We start from the raw sequence: 26,331 nt of genomic DNA, 5'->3' as shown, positions 1-26,331 counted from the left end.
TTTAACCGGAGTAGTTTCCCTTGTGGTGATGCGGGTGCACATGCACCCTTACCAACAGGGACAAAAAAAAGTATAAATCTTGTAAAACGTGATTTTGTGTGCTGTGATCGAAATGTCGAGCTGCTACTGCGAGCAGCTGGTATTACTAAGCCTGTTTTGATCTTGTGAAAAAGCCCAACAAGATTTGATTACTTCATTCAAAAACTTAGTCACAATGTCATTGATGTTTGATGGGTTGCCAGATATTGATTTGGTCTAATGAAATGCATTTTTTGTCATTGAGCAGGTTTTCTGCATGCCATTGGCTATAAAACGTATGTACTGTGGAGGCCTTCAACTTTATACTGCAGGTTAAATCACCACTGTGACAACATGTGATTTTAAAACTTGACAACGGACACATATCACTATTAAACATTATGTCATGATGTGTATGGTTGAAATGCCCAGAGTTGTTTCTTTTCATAATAGCAAGCCTCCAGACTGTGAGTGTAAAATATTGATAGGCATCGCCAGTTTACAAAAAGTACTGACTACTGTACCATTGAAACAAAAAGCAAAATTACCTAGTACAAGAGTATCTTTTGTTTGTAAAATTGTTCTCAAAACAGCATTTTCAGCATTAGTTCTAATGCATAAAAAACCCTATTTTCCATTATCATTTTTGTTATTTTTTTTAAAATCTTTTTGTTTTGTTTGGCAAGGAGACACAATTTTGAAATTGACTGTGCTAGTTGATATGTTTTTAAAAACACATATTTCTTTTTGACACCTTAATCAGGTTTTATTTCATTTTACAAAAAATAAGTGTAAATTGTAATTCTTAAGTTTCAATGTAAAAATTCCAGAAACAAATTTTCTAACAGGCATTTTAATTTTTTAATTTTAATTTTTTTTAAAGATGACAGGGCTGATTCGATTGCAGACAGAAATCTTTATGTTATCTGCCTTTCGATAAGGGCAATTTTAGCCGTTACCATGACACCTGGCGCATACAATTACAATATGTTCTCAAGTACTATTTAGTATCTGCATTTGAGACTGTTTGAGACAGAAACAAAAACATCACAAAAATCACAACTCTCTCTCTCTCTCTCTCTCTCTCTCTCTCTCTCTCTCTCTCTCTCTCTCTCTCTCTCTCTCTCTCTCTCAAACAAAGGCACACCCTTCCAACAGTACGTACAGATACAATTAAATAATCGAATCAGTATCAGGCCATGTTTGTATCGTAGGTTTTTAAAGCTCAAAGATGGAAATGAAACACAAAAGTCTACGATGAAAAATGTATCTTTTAGTTTATTCCCATTTCGTTTATTCGTATTCAGCTTGAAAGAATCCTTGCTTGCTTTGACAACTGCTTGAAATTAGATTTCTCCGCCATTTTGGGAATCTGGGTAAATTAACATTTTCTTGCTTCTGCAACTCTTTGTCAAAGCAAAGAAATATATGACAAACGTTGAATTCAAGCAAAGACGAATTTTTGCAATAGTTTCTGTCATCATTCGGAAGAATATACCGGTAAATGAGAGAAATACACGGACGTGAGAGTGACCAGCAGGGTTGGACACGGATCGTAAAGACCGTCACCATCCACTGACACTGTGCAGGGCAGTATTCTGCACGAGTAGCACTTGAAGCTTGCATTTTGCAAATGTTATAATTGCTTACACGAGAAAAGAGCAATTGCAATAAACTGTTGATATAAATAAGCAGAAGACGAATTTATACATCACGAAGGAAACTATCAAAGAAGTTTCATGTCTATGGAAGCAGAAGTCAGCAACAGTCTACTGAAACTATATTGATTGGTAGCCATCTGATAGTGATAGTGATGAGGTGGTACTGTAGATCTACCAGCACTTATTATTAGACTCACACACACACATGTTTGGCTCACGTAAGTGTAGCCTATGCGATGCTAACTTTTGTCTGTCTGTGCGTGCGTGCGTGCGTATGTATATCTGTGGTAGAAACTTTAACATTTGACTGAACACCGAAATACTAATTTTACCTGGTTATTATTCAAGCAACAGCTTCAAAGTATTGAAGCAATGATCAACATTTCGTCGGCACGTATGTAGTGAAAGTGTGTATCCAAAGAAAACGGGTGGTGGGGGGTTTTGGGGGGGTAAAAACAGCTGACTGGTTTGTGTCGTGTGTGGTATGTAGACCAGGTCAGGGGTCAAGGTTAGGTCAGATCGCGTGAAGGATTGTGGTATAGAATTAGATACAGTTGTCACCGAGCTGCAGTTCGCCGATTCGGAGAAGACGATTTCACATTGTTCGGTTTCGTAGCTCCAGAAAAATAGATAAAGAAGATGCCAAAGGAGATTTCTTACATGTTAATCTGCACAGCGTGTTTCCAGTGTCTGCGCGAGGAAGCGCTGTCGAAAGCGCAGTGTCGATCTGGCCATCTGGCAGTCGTGTCCCCGTAAGTAGGCTACAGACAGACAGATCTAGATCTAGTGTCTGTCTCGCACTCTTGCACCGTGTCACCTATGCTTACTGTGTGTGTATGTGTGACGGAATGATTGAGTTTGTGTTACTGTTTGTCGATTTCTTACGTGAGCCTTGAAGGCTTCGCCTCTTGTTTTAGTTGTGTACATCCACACTGTCCTGGTTTGGCATTTTGAACTCAAAGCCATGACGTTCCCTACACAAGGCTTTGATAACGAACAGATAAGGGGCGTAACTCCTTAGTCATATTACAGTTGAAAATTCAAAGCGGGTCGGCTTCACTCAATTTCTTGGCATCAGAGGCTTGACATAAATTAGGAAAACAAATGGTTGGACCTATCATGGACCAACTAAAACGCTGTAGCGCAGAATTAATATTTTGATGGTATTTTTGAACGTTCTCAGCGTCACTGTAGGAAGTGGCGTTCTCAGCGTGCAGAAAGTGAGCGTCAAGTCCGTTTGTATCAACAACGAAAATCTTTGCATCTTTGAATGAATCGAAACGCACGAGACTTACCACTCGTGCGTTTCGATTCATTCAAAGATGCAAAGATTTTCGTTGTTGATACCAACGGACTTGACGCTCACTTTCTGCACGCTGAGAACGCCACTTCCTACAGTGACGCTGAGAACGTTCAAAAATACCATCAAAATATTAATTCTGCCCTACAGCGTTTTAGTTGGTCCATGATAGGTCCAACCATTTGTTTTCCTAATTTATGTCAAGCCTCTGATGCCAAGAAATTGAGTGAAGCCGACCCGCTTTGAATTTTCAACTGTAATATGACTAAGGAGTTACGCCCCTTATCCGTTCGTTATCAAAGCCTTGTGTAGGGAACGTCATGGCTTTGAGTTCAAAATGCTGGTTTGGTTGTGGTTTCAGGTTTATTGTTGAGTAATCTTTAAAACAATTATTTTTTTGAGTCACTTGAGAAAAAGTGACTCTATGTAATCGGTCAGTGTTAGTCTGTCCGGCCGGCCATCCGGCCGGCCATCCGGCCGGCCGTCCGTAGACACCACCTTAACGTTGGACTTTTCTCGGAAACTATCAAAGCGATCGGGCTCATATTTTGTTTAGTCGTGACCTCCAATGACCTCTACACTTTAACGATGGTTTCGTTGACCTTTGACCTTTTTCAAGGTCACAGGTCAGCGTCAAAGGAAAAATTAGACATTTTATATCTTTGACAAAGTTCATCGGATGTGATTGAAACTTTGTAGGATTATTCTTTACATCAAAGTATTTACATCTGTAGCCTTTTACGAACGTTATCAGAAAAACAAGGGAGATAACTAGCCTTTTCTGTTCGGCAACACACAACTTAACGTTGGGCTTTTCTCGGAAACTATAAAAGTGACCGGGCTCAAATTTTATGTGAACGTGACTCATTGTGTTGTGAATAGCAATTTCTTCCTGTCCATCTGATGCCTCATATAATATTCAGAACTGCGAAAGTGACTCGATCGAGCGTTTGCTCTTCTTAATATAATTATCATTTATCATTTTATGAGAAAAAAATCAGAAGAGATCAACCCTCTGTGTGCATGAGTGTATTTGTGTTATAATTTAATGTAAGTTGTTTTTATAATTGATAAATGTTGTATCTGATGTATTTTTCTTCTTTGATAGATCGGTATTGTAAGACTAAGAGGCATGCTAGCCGTACAAGTTCACAACATTCTGGTGTCATGGACTGTGACCAGAACTTCACTGAACATCTCCAAGAGAGACACACTCCGACAGATAGAGAAGGAAACTGAATCACTGTAGGATTAGCTAGGAGGATACCTGACCTGCAACATGGAATCCTCCACCACCCCATCAACAGAAGACAGCAGCAAACAGCACAACACCACCAAAAACTTAAGACCATTACTTCCAAAACCAAGTGGGACCGCATTAATATCAAATGATTCAATGCTGCAACAGGCACAGGAGGAAAGAAGTTGGGTAAAAATCAAAAGAACCGTTGATCCTAACAAACATGTACCCCAATCAGGCAACGACGAAGGAATCTGGATCCGAATTGAAAAAATCCCGAAAGCTGAAGAGCCGACACAGGGAAGAATGGCTGGCAGTGCGAGACACACACGACAGTATTTATCCTCGAAGCAACCCGGAAATGAAAAGAAAGTCCAAGGAAGTCACACAAATCGGCCGACAGGATTGGTTCAGGAATCAAGAAGAGTACCACCAAGAACTAGGATTTTGCCCAAACGCTCCTCATCAAAGACAAACCTGCAGGTAAAATACCAAAAGATTAGAAAACTGTCATGTCCATTTTCGTTATGCATAATCATAGAAGTTATGCTTTTGGCGCCACAAAGACAACGACCAAGTTGGGATCCTTTGGGTGGACGTTTTGGCAGGTGCATGGTTGTTGTTGAGACAGGCATGGGTTCGGCGGACAATTTCCGCCGAATTTTTTTTTTGTTCCGCCGAAAAAGCAAAGGTGCCCGCCAAAATAATAAAGGGAGAAGGCACACAAAAAAAACACTGGTTACTTTTGCCTTTGTGCAAAAGCCCGCGAAAACTTTCCGTACTTTGTTCACGCACTGCTACCGCCCGCCTCAGTTACTTGAACTTTTATGTTTTCAAGAAAGTAAACCAGATTGCACAGATTGTGTTACAAGTTACATTTTCCTGTTTGTCTCAATAGATCAATTTTTTTACAAATTTAAACCATATAATACATGTACCGTACTTTCCGGGTTACAAGGCGCTACAGCGCATAAGGCGCACCCCCTTCTTTTTAAACAAAATTGTAATCCAGTCACTCATTGGGCGCAGGGGGCCGATAGGGCGCACCAAAATTAAAAAAGTATACCGGTAACAAACGGTCGAAGAATGAAAATAAGCCGCACATCAAAGGAAGAATACAGAGTGGAAATATGTGTGCTCTGTGTGTGCGGGAGATCAAAGGCAGGTCCATTGTGATAGCTGGGTTGCCTTGTTTAGACACTGACCTTCTTCCCAGGGGTCAATGACCCAGTTTTTGCTATGAGAGGTGTTTTCCCTGTCATAGATCTGAGAGAGGAAACACTTCCTGCACTGGGGTCAGTGACCGAGTTTAACCTATGGGGCGGTCTCTTTGATGTCTTGAGAGGAAACTTGGCCAGGGTAGTACCTAGTAGCTGAAAGTGCATTATCACAAGTTGTTTGACTGGTACTCAGGCGGTCTCTTTGATTTTTTTCGTATTTCATACACGGATTAGGCGCTTTGTTATACAAGACGCAGGGGTCAAACTCGAGGAAAAAAGTCGCGCCTTATGACCCGGAAAGTACGGTATATATTTCTTTTCTTCAAAAAAGCAAAAATTGGTACTAAAAACTCTGATTCTAAAAACAGAATTTAATGGCAAACTTGGAGCTCAGATGACACCAGATTTCACCATCTGGGTTCTTTGGAGAAAATATTTTACGGGGGGGCATGCCCCCGGACCCCCCTAGTAAGGCTAGGCGCTTCGCGCCGTCGACTTGACGCGAGTTATAAATTTTCAGCCTTTTTTACAATTTTCAATTCCCATGCCTGTGAGAGTTGGTGGTTGACAGGGCAGGTTCGACTGGACAACAAACAAGGTCACAATGCTGACTTATCAATTATAGAAAGGTTCTTTCTTTGTGAGATTTTATTTTGACACTTTGTTGTGACAAGGTTTGAAATGTTAGTACTTCAACTAATAAGTTTATCATCCATTGCCAATGAATTGGAAGCCCATAAATTAACTTGTGTTTCTCTTTTGCAGGCACAGAAGAAAAACAAGCAGCTCAGAAGGCAACCTGTTGTTGTTGTGGAGAGGCTTTCCAGTGACAATATCCAAAAGGTCTGTCTACGTTCGAAAAAAACACAAACTCTTTATTTCTATTCCCTTTGCTTATCTTTCTTCTCTCTTCTTATACATGAAGGGAAATAGTTTATTAATATTATACGGTGTGCAGGTGGATGAATTCATTTAGACAATGAGAAAAAATGTAAGCAGAACAAAAGTTTGATTGTTTTCTTGTATACATAGGTACATGTGCGTATGTTCTCAAAACTGTGTCACTGATAATCAGACCAAGAAAAGAAAAAAACAATATATATCGGCAATATGTCTCACAGAAATATGGTCAGTTGTTCTGCACATACCTTTTTTCACACCTGTATTTGGCTGTGAAGGACCAAAAATGATTCTTTAAGTCCCCACAAACCCTTAAACCTGTTACTGTTAGGACTGACATCAACTGGACTAAGTGATTGGCTGTAAACCTGCTTTGTGTTTGCTTTAACAGGAGGTGACCCAGATCTCACCAAAGAGGACACGGATACAGACAAGAAAGACAGCAGACCCTGAGCCAGGCACCAACCCATGTGTCAGCTTCAGCACCACGAAAGACATCTATGATAAATGGCACAGCGCCGCTCAAGACTTTGGATTGTCATACTCGCAGCTGGCAGCCTTCTTTGTTGATGTAAATATTTGGTTTTAGTGATGCCTTTGGGTGTTCCACGAGAGATTGCAACCACACAAAATAATTGATTGTATAGTAGAACCCCCCACCCCCAATGGTTTTTTTCAGATTTACTGTTCATTGTCTGTAAATTTACTTCCTATTTCCATATGGATCTACTTCCTCCATTTCAAACCCTAAAAGGGGGGGGGGGGGGGGGGGGGTGTCCACTGTAATAAATGTGAATTTCCAAAAGTCCTTTCATGAGTTGCAGTAACTTTTTCATTAGATGGCACACATGGGCCAAGCCAAAACAGCATTATTTTCTATCGTAGAAGTGTATTTTTTTAAGTTAGTGAGCAATGATCAAGAGACACGGCTTGATTTTGACTTTCTTCAAAAGGGGTCTCCAGTTATTGATCTATACATGTATATCTACAATCGTATAAGCGAATACTGCAAAGGTTAGTAGATGTAATAGCAGATGGGATTGTACTTTTTTGCAGGGGCCAGCGCACAGAATTGCACATGTGACATTGTGTGAAAAAAAAGAAGTTTTCCCTGGTTTGTTAGAATCAAATCTCTGCCTTCTTGGGACATCCTATTTTTTTTCCCTTTTTGTGTGTTGCAGGAATTTGCTGAGCCTGCTCCAAAAAAGAAGAAAACAATACCGGAGAGGAAGTTGATCAAACAGGAGCCATCTACAGATGCAACTCTGCACTTGACCCCAACACCAGACACTCTTCACAAGTGGCAAGCTCTAGCACGAGAGCAGAATTGTACTGACTCCCAGCTGGCGGATTTTCTTGTCATTGTGAGCAGTTGTATGTGGAGTTTGCTATTATTTGTGTAAGATATGCAGGGATGTCATTTGGTGTCAGCAGTTGGCTAAACGACAAAACTTACTTCAGATGGAAAAAAACTTTGCAGTCATTCCAGTTTTCATGGTGGGGGAAAGGTCGATTACGCCAAAGACTGATGAAAACTACTAAAAAAAATTGACAAAATGTTCTGGTAATTTTGGCACATTTGCTGAAAATGCATGAATCTTTGCAATGTCCCTGGACAGTTGAATTTACCTGATACAGTAAAACCTCCCACTAACGACCTTGAAAATGTCCAGAAAAATCGGTCGTAAAAAGGAGGGGTCTTTATTGGGAGTTTGGGAGGTATAATTTTGTTTACAGGGGTGGCAACTCTTGGGCAGTTCAGTCTTGAAAGTTGTGTCCCTTATCCTATTTTTGTTCCCATTTGATGTGCATATGGATAAGCACGATGTACGTGCATACACCACCGCACAGACTGGCAGACTTAACACACTCACACACACGCGCGCGCGCGGTCTGGTCTCATAGATAAAAACTCGGTGATTGACCCCGGGTAAGAAGACCAGTGTCTGTAACCTGGGACAGGGGGAGTTTCCTCTCAGACATCAAAGGAGACCGTCCCATAGGTAAAACTTGCTCATTGGCAAGGGTAAGGGTCATTGGCCCGAGGTCTCAGTTGGTGAGCACACACTCACAGAATACGTACACAGCAATTCAGTCATTATTGAGTTGTCGTTCTAACTGCCCCTACCCAACCCCTCCCATTCCCTTTCTGCCCCCCCCCCCCCCCCCCCCACCTACTTCGAGGGCAGTCATTCCATTGTGACAGCAATAGGTGAGAAGATGACAGCCGAGGGCCACTTGACTTGCACGCACTACTAACTACAGACTACCTCCCCTGACTCTTGATGCGTGACTAATGGCATGCGTGTGCTGCGTAATTACGAACTTTGACACTCACTGGTTAAAATGTCAAAGTCGTTATTGACCCTAAATTGGTAGGTCGGTCGTCGGAAAAAGGAGGGCGTCGTTCTTGGGAGGTTAGTTACAGTGTGAAAAGTATCCGTGCCGAGAAATTCGGTCGGCAAAAGGAGGGGGTCGTTCTTGGGAGAGGTCGTTACGGGAGGTTCCACTGTATTAAAATCTTGCTTCAGTTCTTACACAGTTAAAGTTGTTTGAAATGACAACCACTGTTTTCAAATCTCTCGGATCCAAGTTTTTTCTCCAAGTTTTATGATTTTCTGTAGGAGAGACAAAATTGCTTTATTTTGAAACATGAGAGAGGATAAAACTAAAAGAAAGCAATCGCTGTTGAAACAGGAGGAAGACTAATACATGTACTGAAATGAATATCCACATGCCCGCTATCGTTCCAGAGAACAAAATTAAGCAAGCTTGATTTATTTTTTCTTATTGTATTCTAAAGCCTTATCACACATTCTGTTCACAGGAGCATGATCAGCCATTGTCCAAAAAGAAGGATCTTCGGACTCGTCCTGTTCCAACTATCAGCTTTGCCACAACAAGAGACACTTTCATCAAATGGCAGACTCTCAGTCAGGAAATTGACTGCACTGACTCTGAACTGGCAACATTTTTGATCAATGTGAGTGTGTGTGGGTTTTTGACTCACATGCGAAGCAAAAGTGAGTCTATGTACTCACCCGAGTCGTCCGTCCGTCCGTCCGGACGTCCGGACGTCCGGAAAACTTTAACGTTGGATATTTCTTGGACACTATTCAGTCTATCAGTACCAAATTTGGCAAGATGGTGTATGATGACAAGGCCCCAAAAAGCATACATAGCATCTTGACCTTGCTTCAAGGTCAAGGTCGCAGGGGCCATAAATGTTGCCTAAAAAACAGCTATTTTTCACATTTTTCCCATTTTCTCTGAAGTTTTTGAGATTCAATACCTCACCTATATATGATATATAGGGCAAAGTAAGCCCCATCTTTTGATACCAGTTTGGTTTACCTTGCTTCAAGGTCAAGGTCACAGGAGCTCTTCAAAGTTGGATTGTATACATATTTTGAAGTGACCTTGACCCTGAACTATGGAAGATAACTGTTTCAAACTTAAAAATTATGTGGGGCACATGTTATGCTTTCATCATGAGACACATTTGGTCACATATGATCAAGGTCAAGGTCACTTTGACCCTTATGAAATGTGACCAAAATAAGGTAGTGAACCACTAAAAGTGACCATATCTCATGGTAGAAAGAGCCAATAAGCACCATTGTACTTCCTATGTCTTGAATTAACAACTTTGTGTTGCATGACCTTGGATGACCTTGACCTTGGGTCACATGTATTTTGGTAGGAAAAATGTGTAAAGCATGTGAGTCGTATGGGCTTTGCCCTTCTTGTTTTTTTTAAAGTTTGATTGCACTGACTCTGAACTGGAAACATGCTTGATTAATGTTGGTGTTTTTTTTGTTGAGAATTGTATTGGTTACTTAGAAAGAATGAAGATGTTGAATGCTGAACATGAATATGTACCTACTTATCCGTCTTTGTTGTTGCAAAGCATTAAAGATCAATTTGCAGCCGTTATGGTTGGCTCTGTGCAATCAGTATTAACCTGGTTGTCTTTTCTTGTTGGAAAAGTAGCCCAGATTGTTAACACAGGACAGGTAAATTAATAAGGAAGATCCATTAAAGAAGAAAGGACTGGGTTGAATGAAAATTCATCAGCAGAGTACATTTTATAAATTCACATCCGAAGTGTTCTCTCTTGAACTAATGAGAAGAACAACCACAAATATGAATCAGACTTGTCTGGTAAACGCATAAAGTGGGATAAATCCTTCAACCTGTTTGAGCATGAATGACGAGCTTCGTTTTTCATTTGGCGTGTTGTAAAGCCATGCATTCTTTCATCTTCACAGGAGCAGAGTCAACCGGCAACTCGGCAGAAAGAATTCACAAGGCGTTCCAACCTGTCTATCAGTTTCACAGCATCAGCCGATACTTACAACAGGTGGCAGACCGTTGCACAGGAACGGAGCTCTTCTGACTCTGAGCTGGCAGCTTTCCTCTTAAAATAGTAAGTTATATCAGATATAATGTTGATGTCGGATTGCTTGATTGTTTTAAGATAAGATGTACGATTTTGTTTTATGGAGAGAGGACAGCATCTTTGGTTGATTGTCTCTTCAGGCTGAGATGTCAGACTGTATTCTTATGGGAAGGAAGAGAGTGTTGGTGATGAGTGTTCAACGCTCAGAAAATGAGCATTGTCTACACTGAAAAAGCTACTGCATGCACTAAAATATGGGAGTATATATATGGGTGCATGGCATCTTACATAATAGTTTTACATGTGTTTAAAATGGCTTGGCTCTTTTCACTTAAAAAAAACAAACAAAATTATTGGAAGTATTTCCAGCACGTTTAGTGCTTAAACAGAAGTAAGGGATATGTCAAAAAGAGAACTGAGCAGTAGGGAAAGCTGTTTTATGGTAACTTTGTTTTGTATTTGTTTTGTGGTGTGTATGTGCCTAGTATGTGTGTGGTTTTTTTCTGTTGTTGATTTGTATAGTAGTTAACACTGTTTTCAATAAGATTTTACACTGGTGTTTAAACTGAGGATTTTATATTTTTTCAGCTACGAAGACAACACAAAACAAGTTCAGTGCGAGAGATGCAACGTTGCGATGACTCACTGCTGGCAATGTGCTAAATGCCTCACTGTCAAGAACAAGCAGCAGAAAGAGACTACCCCTCATCATGCAGAACCCACTAGCTCCAGACCAAAACAACCATCACCAAAAGCAGTTCACAACCCACCTCGCCCTTTGACCAAAGAGAAAGTTCTTGATCCCAACAGCTCCAAGTTGAAAGGAAAAATTTCCATTGCTCCTGTATCTTCTTCACACCACACAACTCACCACAGCATTTTTGAAGAGCCAGACCAGCACAGTGACTCTGATACAGAGGACAATGAGATGCCCGACGAGGTCGATAAACCTGATCCTGCCAACCAGGTGGATTATAGCAACGTTTTGCAAGAACTGGTAGACATGAAACCGCAGAAAATGGATGACGAGGATGAGCAAGAAGCTACCCTCTCTGACCAGTACAAGTGCCAGGTTTGTGACAAGACTTTCACCGACACAGAAGGCTTGACTGCACACTTGCGAGATTCCCAACACAGCACTGAAAGAAAGGGCGAAGAGGAGAAGGAAGATCCACTTCATTGCAAGCTGTGCGACAAGACATACGTTGATCCAGACCAGTTCACGTACCACCTGGCCAAGCACCGCAACGACATGAAACACGAGTGCGGCATATGCCGGGCTAGGTTCTTCAAACCAGAGATTCTGGCTTTACACGCAAGGTTTCACGAGGAGGACACTCAGTTTACCTGTGATCGCTGTCAAGCCGCTTTCTTGACCAAGCGAGCGCTGTGCCTCCACCAGCAGTGGCAGGTGTGTGACGAAATGCTGGCCCTACAACTTCAGCGCCAGCAAAACATGGCACAGCATGGGATGGAGCCACAAGGAGGAGGAGCAGACTATGCCATTTTGAACATAGAAACGCCAGTGGAAGAGACCTTCACCGCCAGATCCAAACAGACCAGAAAGCGGCGGTACTTCCCCAAGCGAGACAAGTGGCAGTGCTACCAGTGCGGGGCAAGTTTTGTCACGGGGCGGCAGCTAGAACGTCATTCTTCTGTCCACTCGGGGCTGAAAAAGTACGGTTGCCAGATCTGTGGTGCAGCCTTCCCTCAGAACTGCAGCCTGGTGGCTCACATGAAGAGTCACAGCAACTTCAAGCCCTACGAGTGTGGGGCCTGTCACAAGACTTTCAAGTACCCCAGATTCCTGAGGATCCATAACTGTAAACCTGACGCATCTGGTAAAGCCAAGCCCACACAAGCAGGCCAGCCAAACAATGAAGATAGAACAGAAAGCCAAACACAAGAAAAAGGAATTCTGGGCGAGAATCTGCAGCCGTTAATATCAGTACCCACTGGTTCATCTCAAGACGTTTCTGTCCAACATTTGGCTCGTTTTATGTTGATGCAAGTTCCAGTTAAAACAGAATCAGGTAAAGACGACCAGTCGGTCAGTTTGGTGGCTTTACCTGGTGTAGGAGGTTTAGGTGAAGGTATGTCTCAAACAGTGTCCGTCAGTGGCCAGGAAGCAGTGCCAAATGAAAATCCTGGATTGAAAGCACAAGTCAGAGATACTCTGGACTCATCTTCACTATCTGCCAAGACTGTTGACTCCGAGAAGAGCCCAGACGGTGCTAGTAAAGCCAAGGAAAAGCGACCGTACCAGTGTTCATACTGCAAGGCGTGCTTCCACTTTCCCAGTCATCTATCCCAGCACATGCATCGCCATACAGGGAAGAACGGCTTCCACTGCTCTCAGTGCAATCAAAGCTTCAAGTTCATTTACAGTTACACTCGCCACATGAACGAACACAAGGAGATGGGCCCAGGCGTGCCTCTGCGCACCGCTCCTCGTCCACCAGGTGTCTCGAGAATGGACAGGACAGGGTTCATCATACACGCTAACATGCGAATTAAGCCGCTCCCCAAAACCCACCCTGAACAACGTCCCCTCTATCAGTGTCCGTACTGCGACAAGAGAACTAGCCGGTACCAGCTGGTTCAACACCTTCGCATTCACACAGGAGAAAGGCCCTTCACGTGCGAAGTGTGCGGCAAATCTTTCACGCGTATGGAAACCTACAGAAAGCACAGAATCATCCACACGGCCGACAAGCCTCACATGTGTCCCGAATGCGGGAAGTGTTTCCGCACAAAGTCCTACCTGACTCAGCATGTCAAAGGCCACAGTAACAAAGTGCTGAGACCGTTCATCTGCGTTCACTGCAACAAGTCGTACCACAGTGCCAGGTACCTGAAGGAACACACCTTGGTGGTGCACGGTGGTCAGAGGCAAGGGAGGAGCCCACAGTTCAGCCACACTGTTTGCGAAATCTGCGGCAAGAGCGTCACACGCCCGTACCTCAAGATCCACATGCGAACCCACTCGGGTAAGTTTTGTTCAGAAGTAGTAATACAATGTTGCAGAGGTATACATGCATAGATTTTGCAATTCTGTGAAGTTTTATGTCCTGTAAGAATGTATTGACTTTGATCAATTCTGATAAGTACAGGGATTTTTTTTTTTTTTTGGGGGGGGGGGTAGTTTTTATTTGTTTTTTGTTTGTTGGTTAGTTTAATTTTGTTTTAAATGTGTTTTAAGTTATTATCATAGAATGTTAACCATATTCCCTTCTTCACTTGCAAATTCCTTGGTTGCATGATGGATATATTATTATATATATATTATACACATGGGTGTAGAGGAGATGACCGATGACCCGGAAGAAAAAAAAGACGAGACCTTTAGTCAGTACTTTGCTTAAAGTACTATGGTTGTGAACTTCTATGAGACAATTCATGGACACATCTCAGTTTTCATGGTTTTTTTTCTTTCAGGTGAGAAACCATACCTATGTGGCAGCTGTCCTGCAAGCTTTGTGTCCTCCACCCAGCTGAAAGTACACCAGCGAAGAAGACACACTGGTGAAAAGCCTTATCAGTGTGAATTTTGTGGCAAAAGATTTGTTCAGTCATTTGAACGCAGATATCACTACCGCAGACATCATAAGACTCAAACCAGTCATCAGGCAGTCTTTTACAACCTTTGAGTGTATAATTGCAGGGATGGCCAAATCCACCGCCCTATCACCAGGGGCGAGTAAACAATCAGTCGGACGAGTACAAAGTCTGGCCAGTTAAAATTCTGGTCAAATGTGAAAGGTTTGGTTGAACTATCGAAACACTGCAGATGCAGGAACTTCGTTGTCTGCAAAATCACCGCCATATTCTAGTGAAAGGAAAACGAGTCTCCAGTCGTAACACCGCTATTTAAATTGTGTAAAGAAGTCTGACACTCATAATTGGTTGTGTAGTAGTACTAGTAGTACAGTGTAATTGGTAAGTACCGGGCCAGCGAAATGTATGGCGGGCTAGTGACTTTTTTTAAGTTACTCGCCCGGCTTGCCAGTTCACATTTTAATATTTGACCATCCCTGAATGGAGTCTTAGAAATCGTCACTGCTGTTAGATAGACTCGTAAAATGTTTGTTCAAACAATCTTGTGCAATAAGTTGGTATCTGATATACAGTACTACTGTAGCTACAAATTATTTAACTGTTTTTGACAGGTGTATGTATGTGCCTGGGTTTTTTTAAGAGAGAGAGAGAGAGAGAGAGAGAGAGAGAGAGAGAGAGAGAGAGAGAGAGAGAGAGAGAGAGAGAGAGAGAGAGAGAGGGGATGTTATATTGATTGGTGTGCTTTTATGCACATGCAGTGTATGTTTGTGACTTTACACATGTGATTGAGAGAGAGAGATAGAGAGATCAATGCTTTGGATGTGATGCAATATTGGTTGGTGTGTATTTTTACACAACAAAGACTTTGATTGTTGATTTGTGTTGTAAGCATGTAGTACATGTACATGTATATTACAGCAAAGACCTTTTGAATTTGAAACGGAATGATTGTATCCAAAATAATTCCAACAGCATCTGGTGCTAATGCACTAACCATTTGTAAACACAAAATTCTTTTTGTGTGTATCAAGAGTAATTTTCAATGCTGCTCGAGCAGTGATTTGTCATACGTCTGTACTATGCTTTCAGTATACTTGAGATAGTAATCATCAAAAATGATTGAAGTTATTTCCCTTTAGTTCTAAGCAGTTACTAGTCACATACCTGCTGATCACTTCCTCTGTGCATATATATATATATATGTGCAACAACAACAAAACAATCGGTAGAAACCTTTATAGCCTTGCTTCCTATTTCTTGCTCATGTGAATGAAAAATAACATACATTAGCTGTACTTGCGATTGCGAGGTTTTTGTAACTGGTGTCATAACGACTGAAAAAGGCAGTTGTGAACACACTCTTTGTTTGTGTGTCTTGGTCTGCGCACGTGTGTGTGTGTGTGTGTGTGTGTGTGTGTGTGTGTGTGTGTGTGTGTGTGTGTGTTAAAAGGGGGGCTCCACTGTACCATTAAACAGTCTTGCTTTTTTTAACGTCATTATTAAAGTTTGCAAGAAAAACCTTTCTTTGAAATCGAGATGCAATGCATAGGCTATCCAGTGTGGGCATCTTCTAGGCTTGAATCATTTGATGCTATTTATGTTTCTGCTTGCACAGCGGCAAGTATAACACAATGAAATTCAAGACAGCAGTTCTCCATAATCGAATTGAACAGTGCAGCTGACCCATTTGCATTCAGTGAAAGATAGAAGCATGATCGCTCATTTCTTTTGAACTGACCCCTGACCTGCACATAATGTAGACCTACCCTAACGTAGGCGAACTTGCCTTAAGTCGGGGTAAGTCCGCCTACAGGGTGGGGCAAGTCCGCCGCTCTCATCCCATAGTAGGTACAAGACTAGTAGTGGGCAAGCTTTAGTGGGAAAGCTTTTTTGATTCCCTTCAATATTTAGGTTCAAAAATGCCAATGACAAAATACGAAAAAATGTAACACAAAATTACGTTAGGGGAGACCGGGGCTAGTCCGCCTACTTTTATGCTACTTTTATGCTTTTGGTAGCATAACTGGCGAGTTTGATGAACTAGAAGACTGATTTTTATTTTATTTTACATCAAGACAAATGTGTAGCTGATATCAATGTGCAGACAGTTTTTTATATGCGCATGAACATTTGTTGTACATACTGCTTACGGCGAACATGCCCCATGACAAATAGGCGGACTTGCCCCTGCACGGGCAGGCAACTCTAGTGCCAGATAACGAGCACAACATGGGAAGGAAGAAGCAAAACTTTCGTCAGAACTCGACCTTAATTAACGCACTTTCACTCGGCACCAAGACTAAGTATTTGTTCTCAGAGGTAATGCATCAAAACCTAAGTCAACTCCTATGCATTCATGTTACAAAAATGAAGAAAAACACTTTTTGTGATCTGTACTCACACCCCCCGCGGGTTAGGGGGAGTCCCATATTGGTTGGGACGAGAAAGAATTTACCCGATGCTACCCAGCATGTCGTAAGAGGCGACTAACGGTTCTGTTTCTCCTTTTACCCTTGTTAAGTGTTTCTTGTATAGAATATAGTCAATGTTTGTAAAGATTTTAGTCAAGCAGTATGTAAGAAATGTTAAGTCCTTTGTACTGGAAACTTGCATTCTCCCAGTAAGGTCATATATTGTACTACGTTGCAAGCCCCTGGAGCAATTTTTTTATTAGTGCTTTTGTGAACAAGAAACAATTAACAAGTGGCTCTTTCCCATCTTCCCCCTTTCCCCTATCCCATCTCCCCCCTTTCCCCGTCGCGATATAACCTTGAATGGTTGAAAACGACGTTAAACACCAAATAAAGAAAGAAAGAAAGATCTGTACTCACGATATATGGGCGCGCAACCTCTGAACTTCTGCAGGATATGGCGGGAAGAAGGGACGCCACTTTCACATCCCGGTGTGAATGACTAAAAGGTGGCAAATGTAAGAATAAACAGACAAAGACGGATGTGCCCCGGGGGCGGACTAGCCCTGGTCTCCCCTATACATAATGCAGAAAGAGCTTCCCAGGCAGGCTTAAACAAATATTGAAATGTGAATACACATGTACGTACGTACATACATACACACACACACGTGCACAATTGGTTTGCCACGATTTTGTTTGACAAATACCTCGGGTTTTCTATAAACCTACAACGTCGCACAAGTACCAGTAAGTATATGAGTACAAAACACTTTGCATGCCTCTTTTTTTATTGACACATCCAAAAACATATCGAACATTTAAATCTGCTGAAGGATATTTTGTCCTTTTTCTTTTTCTTTTCTTTTTTTTTTCTCTCTGGTTTAAATATTGTACGAATTTATTTGGTATCACCTCACTCCTCAAAAATATCAGTTCAGGGGAACTAATCTGAGAGGGAAAGGCATGGTTGTTGGCCTTGATTGATCAGCAATGGCCGCCAGCTTTTGATCGTCGGCAAGAAGATCCAGCTTTTATTTCGGGATCTGTGTAAGTAAGACTTCCGTTGATGTGCTTGTGTTGTAAAGTTGTTGGTAGGTTTACTGCCTTTGATTATTAAGCAGGGTTGCAGACAGGGGGTAGGTTCTCATCTCCCAAATTATATTGCAATGGCCAGTTGTCACTGTTGTGGTTTTAAATTTGAGGTAGCCTAACTTGTGATTCTTTCAGTTTCACTGTTTCAAAATAAACCTAGTTTCGTAGACAGTTTGCACTTTGCAGCATTTCGAGCATGTGCGATTTTTGATGCACAAAATGCCAAGGAATTGTATGCATATTTTCCAGTGAATGGGATTTCTAAATTAGGCCAAAAAAAATAATAGGTGTGGTTACGGTAACATAGCCAAAAAAAAATAGGGTAGGAAGGTAGGCAATCACTTTTTTTTTTTTTTTAACTTTTTTTTCTAATGTGTACAAATTAAACCTACTTGACAGGGAAATAAGTGTGCGACTCGGGCGCTTTCGCTTTCATTGCGTTTTCTGCACTCGTTTACTTGTTGTTTTGGGTATTTTTTTGACAAATGTAATAAAAAGTTATAGGGTCGGCCCCAAAAAATAGGGTAGGTCGGGTTACCGTAACCACACCTATTTTTTTTTTAGGCCTTAGTAAATATGACAATTTCATAACACTATCGTTGCAAGCTTTCTTATGAGTACTACAACTCGAATAACCATTAGATTTCATGTACATTTTTTTCATGTCGAGAATTTTTTTTTTATGAAGATCTCTGATCAATATATAAATATATTACTTATTACAATGTACATGTACACCACTACATGTCAGAACAAGGAACTTATCATTTGTGTATTCATGATATTATCTGAATCTGAGTACCTTATGTGATAACATAATCTATATAATTCAATGTCACACACACACACACACACACACACACACACACACACACACAGTGACACTGACACACACACACGCCACAGTGACACACACACACACAACACACACACAATATGGCACAGTCACTGCATCTCAAAACGATGTTCACCCAGTTCAACCTTTATATTGGAAATAGGTCAGGACAGTTTGTGTGTGTGTGTGCGCGTGAATGTGTGTAACTGTAAGTGTAAGACGGGTATTAGTATTTCTTAATGTGACAGGGAGACTACTGCGTCACTCTTCACAGCAGCTAGGCTCTGCAGGCGGTTATCGGCTGTTGAGGAGCGCAAGCTATTTATAGCTCAACGTTTCTTATACGCCGCTGACAACTGTGCATTGTTGAGTTCTGTTTGTGATAGGGTCTGGCTGCTGCGATTTCCTTGTACGGTTTTTATAGGGCTAAGAAATTAGCATTATATATATGACATGGTTAACATGACCAGTACTGAACAGTATAGATCTGTCACCTTTATGCTCACAGATCTATATATATATATATGACAAGAAGACTGGACACTGAAGATTGGCCGAAGCAGCATGGATCCCAAAGCTGCAGTAAAGAAACTAGGCAGCGAGAACCCTGTAATGGACAGTAGCACCTTTCTACACCACCTGTTCCCCGACATGGACAACCCGTCAGTGCAGCAGCAGCACCAAATTCACCCTCAGCCCTATCCTCAGCCAGAAACTCAGCAAGCACATCTTCATCATGGAATTGGAAGCCACCTTCCGCACCCTTTGGGAGATCAAGGTCCCAGCAGACAAGCTGTTCAAGCACCTGCACAAGTTGCGGATTATACAGAGCACGTTTGTGGAATAAATGAGAACGATCAGGAGCGGGTGAGAAAAAGCGCTGCGACTGCCATGATGATGCTAAATTCAGAACCAACACAGGTAAGTTCCATAGAAGACAGTTAGACTTGACAAATTGTTCTGTTGTAAGTGCCTGTGTCTTGCTGTCTGTTGATAACCATCTCACTGAGTCACTTGCTGTCTCACTCTAATTCTGGACTACCATTACCAATTCCCCCATTCCCAAATCCTATTTTTAGATTCCATGGTCTGTACTTTCTGAAATTGAGTCTTTGCAACTGCAGTTTTACATCAATCATTAGATATCAGGGGGTTATATACTTCTTGCTTTTAAATTTCAAGAAAGTGTTCATTCTTCTTGTGAAAATCTAAGTTAGTAGCGTTTCCTATCCTTTACCTGTTTGACACAGAATTTAACATTGATGGTTTGCTCACAGTCGCATGTTTCTGTTATCTGATGGCAGCATATCACACTAATGCCAAGGAAGAGGAGGTGTGACCGGCAAGAGCAGGGCGCCAGCGAACAGAGAACATCACCACTGTCTATTAGTTTTGAGGCCTCCAGAGACACGTTCCGCTTGTGGCAAATCGTGAAGGAGGAACGCAGCTTGGATGACTCACAGCTTGCAGCAACTCTTCTTGAATGGTTTGTGTGTTTTTTTAGCTCTTTTTTGACAAGGGCGTTATTAAAAAAAAGAAGTCATTTTATGTGTGCTTGTTGATCACACATGCACAAGTGTGCATGTGTATGCACACACTATACACACTCTCATTTTGACGTGTGTTGTTTCATGTGTTCGTAATGTGCAGATAAACTGCCTTATTTTAATTGATTATATATAATAATTGATTTTAACATTAATTGAGTATTGTCAATGTCATTATTGAAAGAAAAAAGAAAACTCAAAACTGCTTTTTACAGAAATGTTGTAAATGGGTGCGGATGTATGTGTGCATGTATGTGTACATGGAATAGTACAATACCGATCTTAAGTAACTAGATCTCTAATATGTGTGTATTGACACACTTTTGTACTTGTGTAATAACCAACTTGTATTCTTCTCTTGTGCAGTTATGAAAGTTCTTTGAGGCGAGATGTGTGCCTGACCTGCAACTCTCCGCTAAGCCGCTACTGCGCCAAGTGTTTCAACCTGAGAGGAAGTCAGCAGAGCTTACGGGAAGCCTCACCTCAGGTGCAGCCTCGCAGTTCTGGCTCAGCAGAGTCCAGCCAGCATCCCGTTCCTGTGGCAAGTGTCAAGGAGAAACCTGGGGAATCTTCACTTCATGAAACAGAAGTTAATGAAAGTCAACAAGGCGGGACCTCTGAAACTGAACTCACCAAAAAGCAACCTGGAAAGAAAAGGACAGGCTTTGGTATGAGCAACAATACTGGCATGGTTGAAGGCTGTGAAGAAATAAGAGAAGAGGATAAAAGTTCTGAAGGATCTCAGTGTCAGATATGTGACAAGATGTTCGCCAGTTCCGGCGAGCTGGGTCAGCACATTGCCCAGCACAACGGTGAAGTGAAGTGGGACTCTGTCAGGCAGTACAAAACCCTGCACTGCCAGCACTGCGACAAAAGTTTCACGGAACCGGACCAGCTCACCTGGCACATGGCTAGACACCAGGCGGACATGCGGCATCAGTGCAAGTTGTGCAAGGCGCGTTTTTTCCATGAGCACATGCTGGCGTTGCACGCTAAGATTCATATCATGCAGCCCCTGCAGGTGTACTGTGACTACTGCAAAGCTCCCTTTGCCACCATGTACGCTTTGAGGCAGCATATGAGGAGACAGGTTTGCCAGAAAGCATTGGCCACGCAACAGCTTCAGTTGCAGACTGTCACAGAACACCCGTTAAAAGACACTAAAGGAAAAGCCAAAGATGGTGATGCTGGTAGCACTAGTTCTCAAAATGGAATTGCGGAGAATGCAGAATATGACAAACCTCGTCAAAGCTCTTGGACTTGTCACCAGTGTGGTGATGGTTTCAAATCTCAGTGCCGTCTGAATCGACATCTGCTGATCCACTCAGGAGAGAAGGAGTTTGGCTGCCAGGAATGCGGAATCGGGTGTTCCCAGCTCTCTCATCTGGTGGCACACATGAAGAGCCACTACAGGCTCCGAGGATTTGAGTGTCGAGTGTGCTCCAGAACGTTTTCTGATCATGCCAGTATGACTTTGCACAACTGCAAGCCACAGGTCTCTGCACTCCTAGGCAAGCCTTCTGCTGAGAGTGGGAAAGCACCAGGGAAACGCAAGAAAAAGAAAGGTGGCAGCAAGGTTAATGACTCGGCCAAAAAGCATTCTGAGCAAATCCAGGAAGTTCCGAAAGATGAGAAAGTGGGCTCAAATGCACAGCCTCAGCAGACTTTTCCACCACGCTATGAAGTTACCGCTAGTTGTTTTGGGTTAGAAACTGTGCAGCAGTCGCTGGGCTTTGAACAAGGAACTGACACTGACAGTCTTTCCTACATGAGTGGACAGTTACCTATGCCCCCGATGCAGGCCCCCGTGCCCGTACCTGTCTCTGATGCAGATTTAAGGGTGTTGGAGACACATTTTGGTGAACAGAAACCTAATCTTGCTCCAATGCCACAAACAAACCAAATGATGCACAACGTCTATGAGCCAGTTTCTGATGGACCAATGAGGTATCAGAACGCACCTCCTTACCCGTCACAGTCTTACAGCCAGCCTGACATTGACAACAGAAGCAGAGTCCTGTCTCTGCCTTCCCAACCAACAGAAGTAGAGGAGGTGGGAGTGGTGACCAAACTACACCCTTTCAAGTGCTTTGAGTGTGACAAGGGTTTCAAAGGCTTTCAGAGCATGGTTGCTCACACTCGCTCACATCCCCACCCTGAACATCAGTGCCCCCACTGCAGCGAAGGACTCCCTACAGCATTTTCCCTGTCCAATCATGTTTGTACCATCAGAAGCCAGAAGCTTTTCAAGTGCACTGTGTGTGGAGATCTTCTTCGCAATTCGAGAAACTATAGACAGCACTTCCGAATCCACACGGGAGAGAAACCCTACCTGTGTCAGATATGCGGCAGAGATTTCAACTCTAGCAGTAACTTCACAATCCACCTGGCCATCCACAAGGAGCAGAAGCGCTACCAGTGTCCCGATTCTGAGTGCAGCAAGGCGTTCAGCTCAAAGACCAACTTGAACAGACACATCATGGTGCACTCGGGAGTCAAACCCCACGTGTGCGAGGTCTGCGGCAGAGGTTTCTCCGTTCCCTACAGGCTCACGCAGCATATGAGAACTCACACAGGTGAGTGAACTTGTCTTCTTTTTTCTGTTAGTGCTTTCTTTCTTTTTTATATTTCTAAAGTCAAGTTTTGACTAAATATTTTAACATCGAGGGGGAATCGAAACGAGGGTCGTGGTGTATGTGCGTGTGTGCGTGTGTGCGTGTGTGTGTGTAGAGCGATTCAGACTAAACTACTGGACCGATCTTTATGAAATTTGACATGAGAGTTCCTGGGTATGAAATCCCCGAACGTTTTTTTCATTTTTTTGATAAATGTCTTTGATGACGTCATATCCGGCTTTTCGTGAAAGTTGAGGCGGCACTGTCACGCCCTCATTTTTCAACCAAATTGGTTCAAATTTTGGTCAAGTAATGTTCGACGAAGCCCGGACTTCGGTATTGCATTTCAGCGTGGTGGCTTAAAAATTAATTAATGACTTTGGTCATTAAAAATCGGAAAATTGTAAAAAAAAATAAAAATTTATAAAACGATCCAAATTTACGTTTATCTTATTCTCCATCATTTGCTGATTCCAAAAACATATAAATATGTTATATTCGGATTAAAAACAAACTCTGAAAATTAAATATATAAAAATTATTATCAAAATTAAATTGTCCAAATCAATTTAAAAACACTTTCATCTTATTCCTTGTCGGTTCCTGATTCCAAAAACATATAGATATGATATGTTTGGATTAAAAACACGCTCAGAAAGTTAAAACAAAGAGAGGTACAGAAAAGCGTGCTATCCTTCTTAGCGCAACTACTACCCCGCTCTTCTTGTCAATTTCACTGCCTTTGCCATGAGCGGTGGCCTGACGATGCTACGAGTAAAATGGCATTGCGTTCAGTTTCATTCTGTGAGTTCGACAGCTACTTGACTAAATATTGTATTTTCGCCTTACGCGACTTGTTTCTTTCTTCTTATTCTTTCAAGTTACATTTGATTTTTCTCTGGGGTTTGAGGGCGAGTGGAAAGTTGGATGAAGCTTGTGTTTTGTTTTTGCTTGTACTTTCTGCAGCACTTTTAATTTTATTGGAAACTATTTGTTCCTGCTTAATAAGTGGTGTGTGAACTTCAAACCCATACTGACCTCTAACATGAATGCCGAATGTCTGACTGTCATTTGCTCCTTCAAGAATATCATTGAATGTCTTGTGGGTGTTCAGCACGTACACCTTTTTGCAAAGAATAATTTATTTTTACTCTGTTTCAGGTGAGAAGCCCTACAAATGTGATCAATGCGGAGCCTGTTTCAGCTGCCCAGGAACTCTTGTTGGACATAAGAGAGTGCACACTGGAGAAAAACCGTACAAGTGTGAAATCTGTGGGAGAGGCTTTGCCTTGCAGCGCAACCGTAGAAGTCATTACCGCACGCACAGAAATCGCACAGCGTGAGATGCTCTGTCTCATGACATCTTGAAAAAATTAAATTGTACATGGTTTGGGCATGTCTTGATGCCCTTGATAATAAAAGGATGAAATAAGGGTAAGATTTTATACAGTCGTGTGAGGTTACACTCAAGGAAATTTGGGCTGCTTTCTCACTGGGGAAAGTGAGCCATCACTCAGTATGGCGCTACCCTTTTTTTTTTTTTTTTTTTTTTTTGTCCTGCATGCAAGTATTTGTGTTTCTAAACCCTGAGGCTTTTGCTGTGAACTAGGGTTCTTTATCGTGAGTATGCATGCATACAGGGGTGTTCGAACACAGCAAAGAGTCTGCACAAAGTTGACTCTGGGAAAAAACATACCTCACTGAACGTGTGAATCGAACCCACACAGATAGCGACAACTAGTTTTGAAGCCAGCGCCGCTACCGGCTGAGCTATCTCCCCACAAATCAAACTGTAGAATAGACGAATTCCAAAAAATAACCCTGTCTGGTTTGTATGGGTTGTGAACGAGTGAATACCCTTGCTTTTCTTTCCTCTGACAAATAACTCCACACATACACCTGTCCACATGCTGGTGATTGGCCCCTCCAATGTTTGTCCGCGTAAAATCAAAAGGCATTGATTCTCTCTCTCACAACCCGCACCAACCCGACCAAGTTGTTTTTCGGAATTCGTCTATTGACGCAAACAGAGAAAGAGAAAGTGGCCCAAGATAAGCTGGCGACAGACAGCGGATACTGGTTGAAGACTGTGCTGCTTGAAGACTGTGCACAATGGAGCGCTTTGTCTGACTTATACGTTGTGCGACATAGAAGCATCTAAGTCTTACCTCAAGTCTGATTCTGAATTAGTCTATGCTGGGACACTTCTTCATTTTGGGGCCAAATGTTTCATCATTTTCATGTGCATCCTCTCTATACCCTCTCTGTGTATTTAGATTGTAATCAATAATATTATGTTTGCAGTAATATTGCTAAAGTGTCAAAAAAGCACTCTTTGATACCATTACATTCGTGTTTTTGGATTTTCTTTCCTGGCGTTTAAGTGGTGAAAGGAACAAAGCTGAACTTTTCTGAATCCAGTGAATATACCAAAGGGGGGTGTGTATGTGTGTGTGTGTGTGTGTGTGTGTGTGTGTATGTGTGAAAAAGAGAGGGGAGATCATCGCCATGTACTTGCAAGTTTTAGAAGATGTAAACAAAACTTGTGAAGAGAAACAGAGAGTATGCACTAACATTCTTTCAAAGGTCAATAAATGTGTGGAACAAAATTATGTGACCAATTAAAAAAAAAAGAACTGAGGTCAACAACCAGCTAGCTTACCTGCTCTGCTTATACACATTCTCTTTTTGGGAGAGTTAAATTGTAGAATGTCAAGTTGTAGACTCTGTGTAACCCAGTATGTTGCCAGAAGCTCATTTGGCTTCTTTCTGTCCCTTTGTAATATTCATTGTTTTTGAAACTGTATTATAGATAAAATTATAAATATAATATATATACGTATATATATGAAAATAAATGTGATAATTTCAATGTTTCTATGTCGATTCCATGTTGTCATTGTATGTGCTCTTCAGCAAAGGAAACTATATGCCATCTTTGAACAGTGATTTAAAATACATGTGAAACTGAAAGACATGATTTATTCAGATTTTATGTTTATATGGTCTTGATCTCTATATAAGGCTTGGTTTTAAGGCCTAATTTTCTTGTTTTTTAAAGATTTTAATTCAGGGTCAGGGTTACACTGTAATAATTTTAGAAGTCTTTTATATGTTTTTAAATATTGACCCTAGGTTTACAGAAAAGGTAGTAGTGCATGTTCTATTTTGAGTGATTTCTACAAGCTGATGGTTTTGCACCTGCGATTTAACCAACAGTTTTTAGTAATAAAAACACTGATGCAAGTATTTGAGACAATAACTACATACTGCTTGATAATAAGAACAATGTCCGATTGTTTCTTAGACCAGTCACGCTGATTTCTTGCTACATTTCACAATAAAATGTATCTGTTTTTAGACCAATTACCTATGTGTATGTTTCCTGTGTGTTTGTGTGGGTGTGTATGTGTGTGTTTATACATGTGTGTGTGTGTGTGCGTGTCAGTATAAATACAATGTGTGTGTGCGTGTGTATACATGCTATGAGTGTGTGTATGTGTAACCTTTTATCATGTATGTGACATTA

General features: G+C 41.7%; 1 protein-coding gene across 1 annotated transcript; it reads left to right on the top strand.

The window, feature by feature from the left end:
- Window positions 1-4,092: 4,092 nt before the first annotated feature.
- On the top strand, window positions 4,093-26,169 carry LOC138953264 (zinc finger protein Xfin-like). The gene is made up of 12 exons (XM_070325064.1): window positions 4,093-4,702; window positions 6,205-6,282; window positions 6,731-6,910; window positions 7,521-7,703; window positions 9,167-9,322; window positions 10,611-10,768; window positions 11,330-13,731; window positions 14,180-14,376; window positions 19,169-19,561; window positions 19,945-20,126; window positions 20,554-22,763; window positions 23,964-26,169. The coding sequence occupies exons 1-12, from the start codon at window positions 4,259-4,261 to the stop codon at window positions 24,143-24,145; spliced, it is 6,765 nt and encodes a 2,254-aa protein (XP_070181165.1). The 5' UTR covers window positions 4,093-4,258; the 3' UTR covers window positions 24,146-26,169.
- The last annotated feature ends 162 nt before the right edge of the window (window positions 26,170-26,331 follow it).

Source organism: Littorina saxatilis, linkage group LG17 (genome assembly GCF_037325665.1).
Source record: "Littorina saxatilis isolate snail1 linkage group LG17, US_GU_Lsax_2.0, whole genome shotgun sequence".
Taxonomy (NCBI): domain Eukaryota; kingdom Metazoa; phylum Mollusca; class Gastropoda; order Littorinimorpha; family Littorinidae; genus Littorina; species Littorina saxatilis.
The sequence above is the reverse complement of the archived record's forward strand: the minus strand, read 5'-3'. Positions and strand labels throughout refer to the sequence as shown.

Coding starts and splice junctions, on each gene's coding strand:
- LOC138953264 (XM_070325064.1), top strand. CDS start 4,259: ATGGAATCCTCCACCACCCCATCAACAGAAGACAGCAGCAAACAGCAC. Junction 9,323..10,610: donor TGGCAACATTTTTGATCAAT/GTGAGTGTGTGT, acceptor TCATCTTCACAG/GAGCAGAGTCAACCGGCAAC. Junction 19,562..19,944: donor TAAATTCAGAACCAACACAG/GTAAGTTCCATA, acceptor ATCTGATGGCAG/CATATCACACTAATGCCAAG.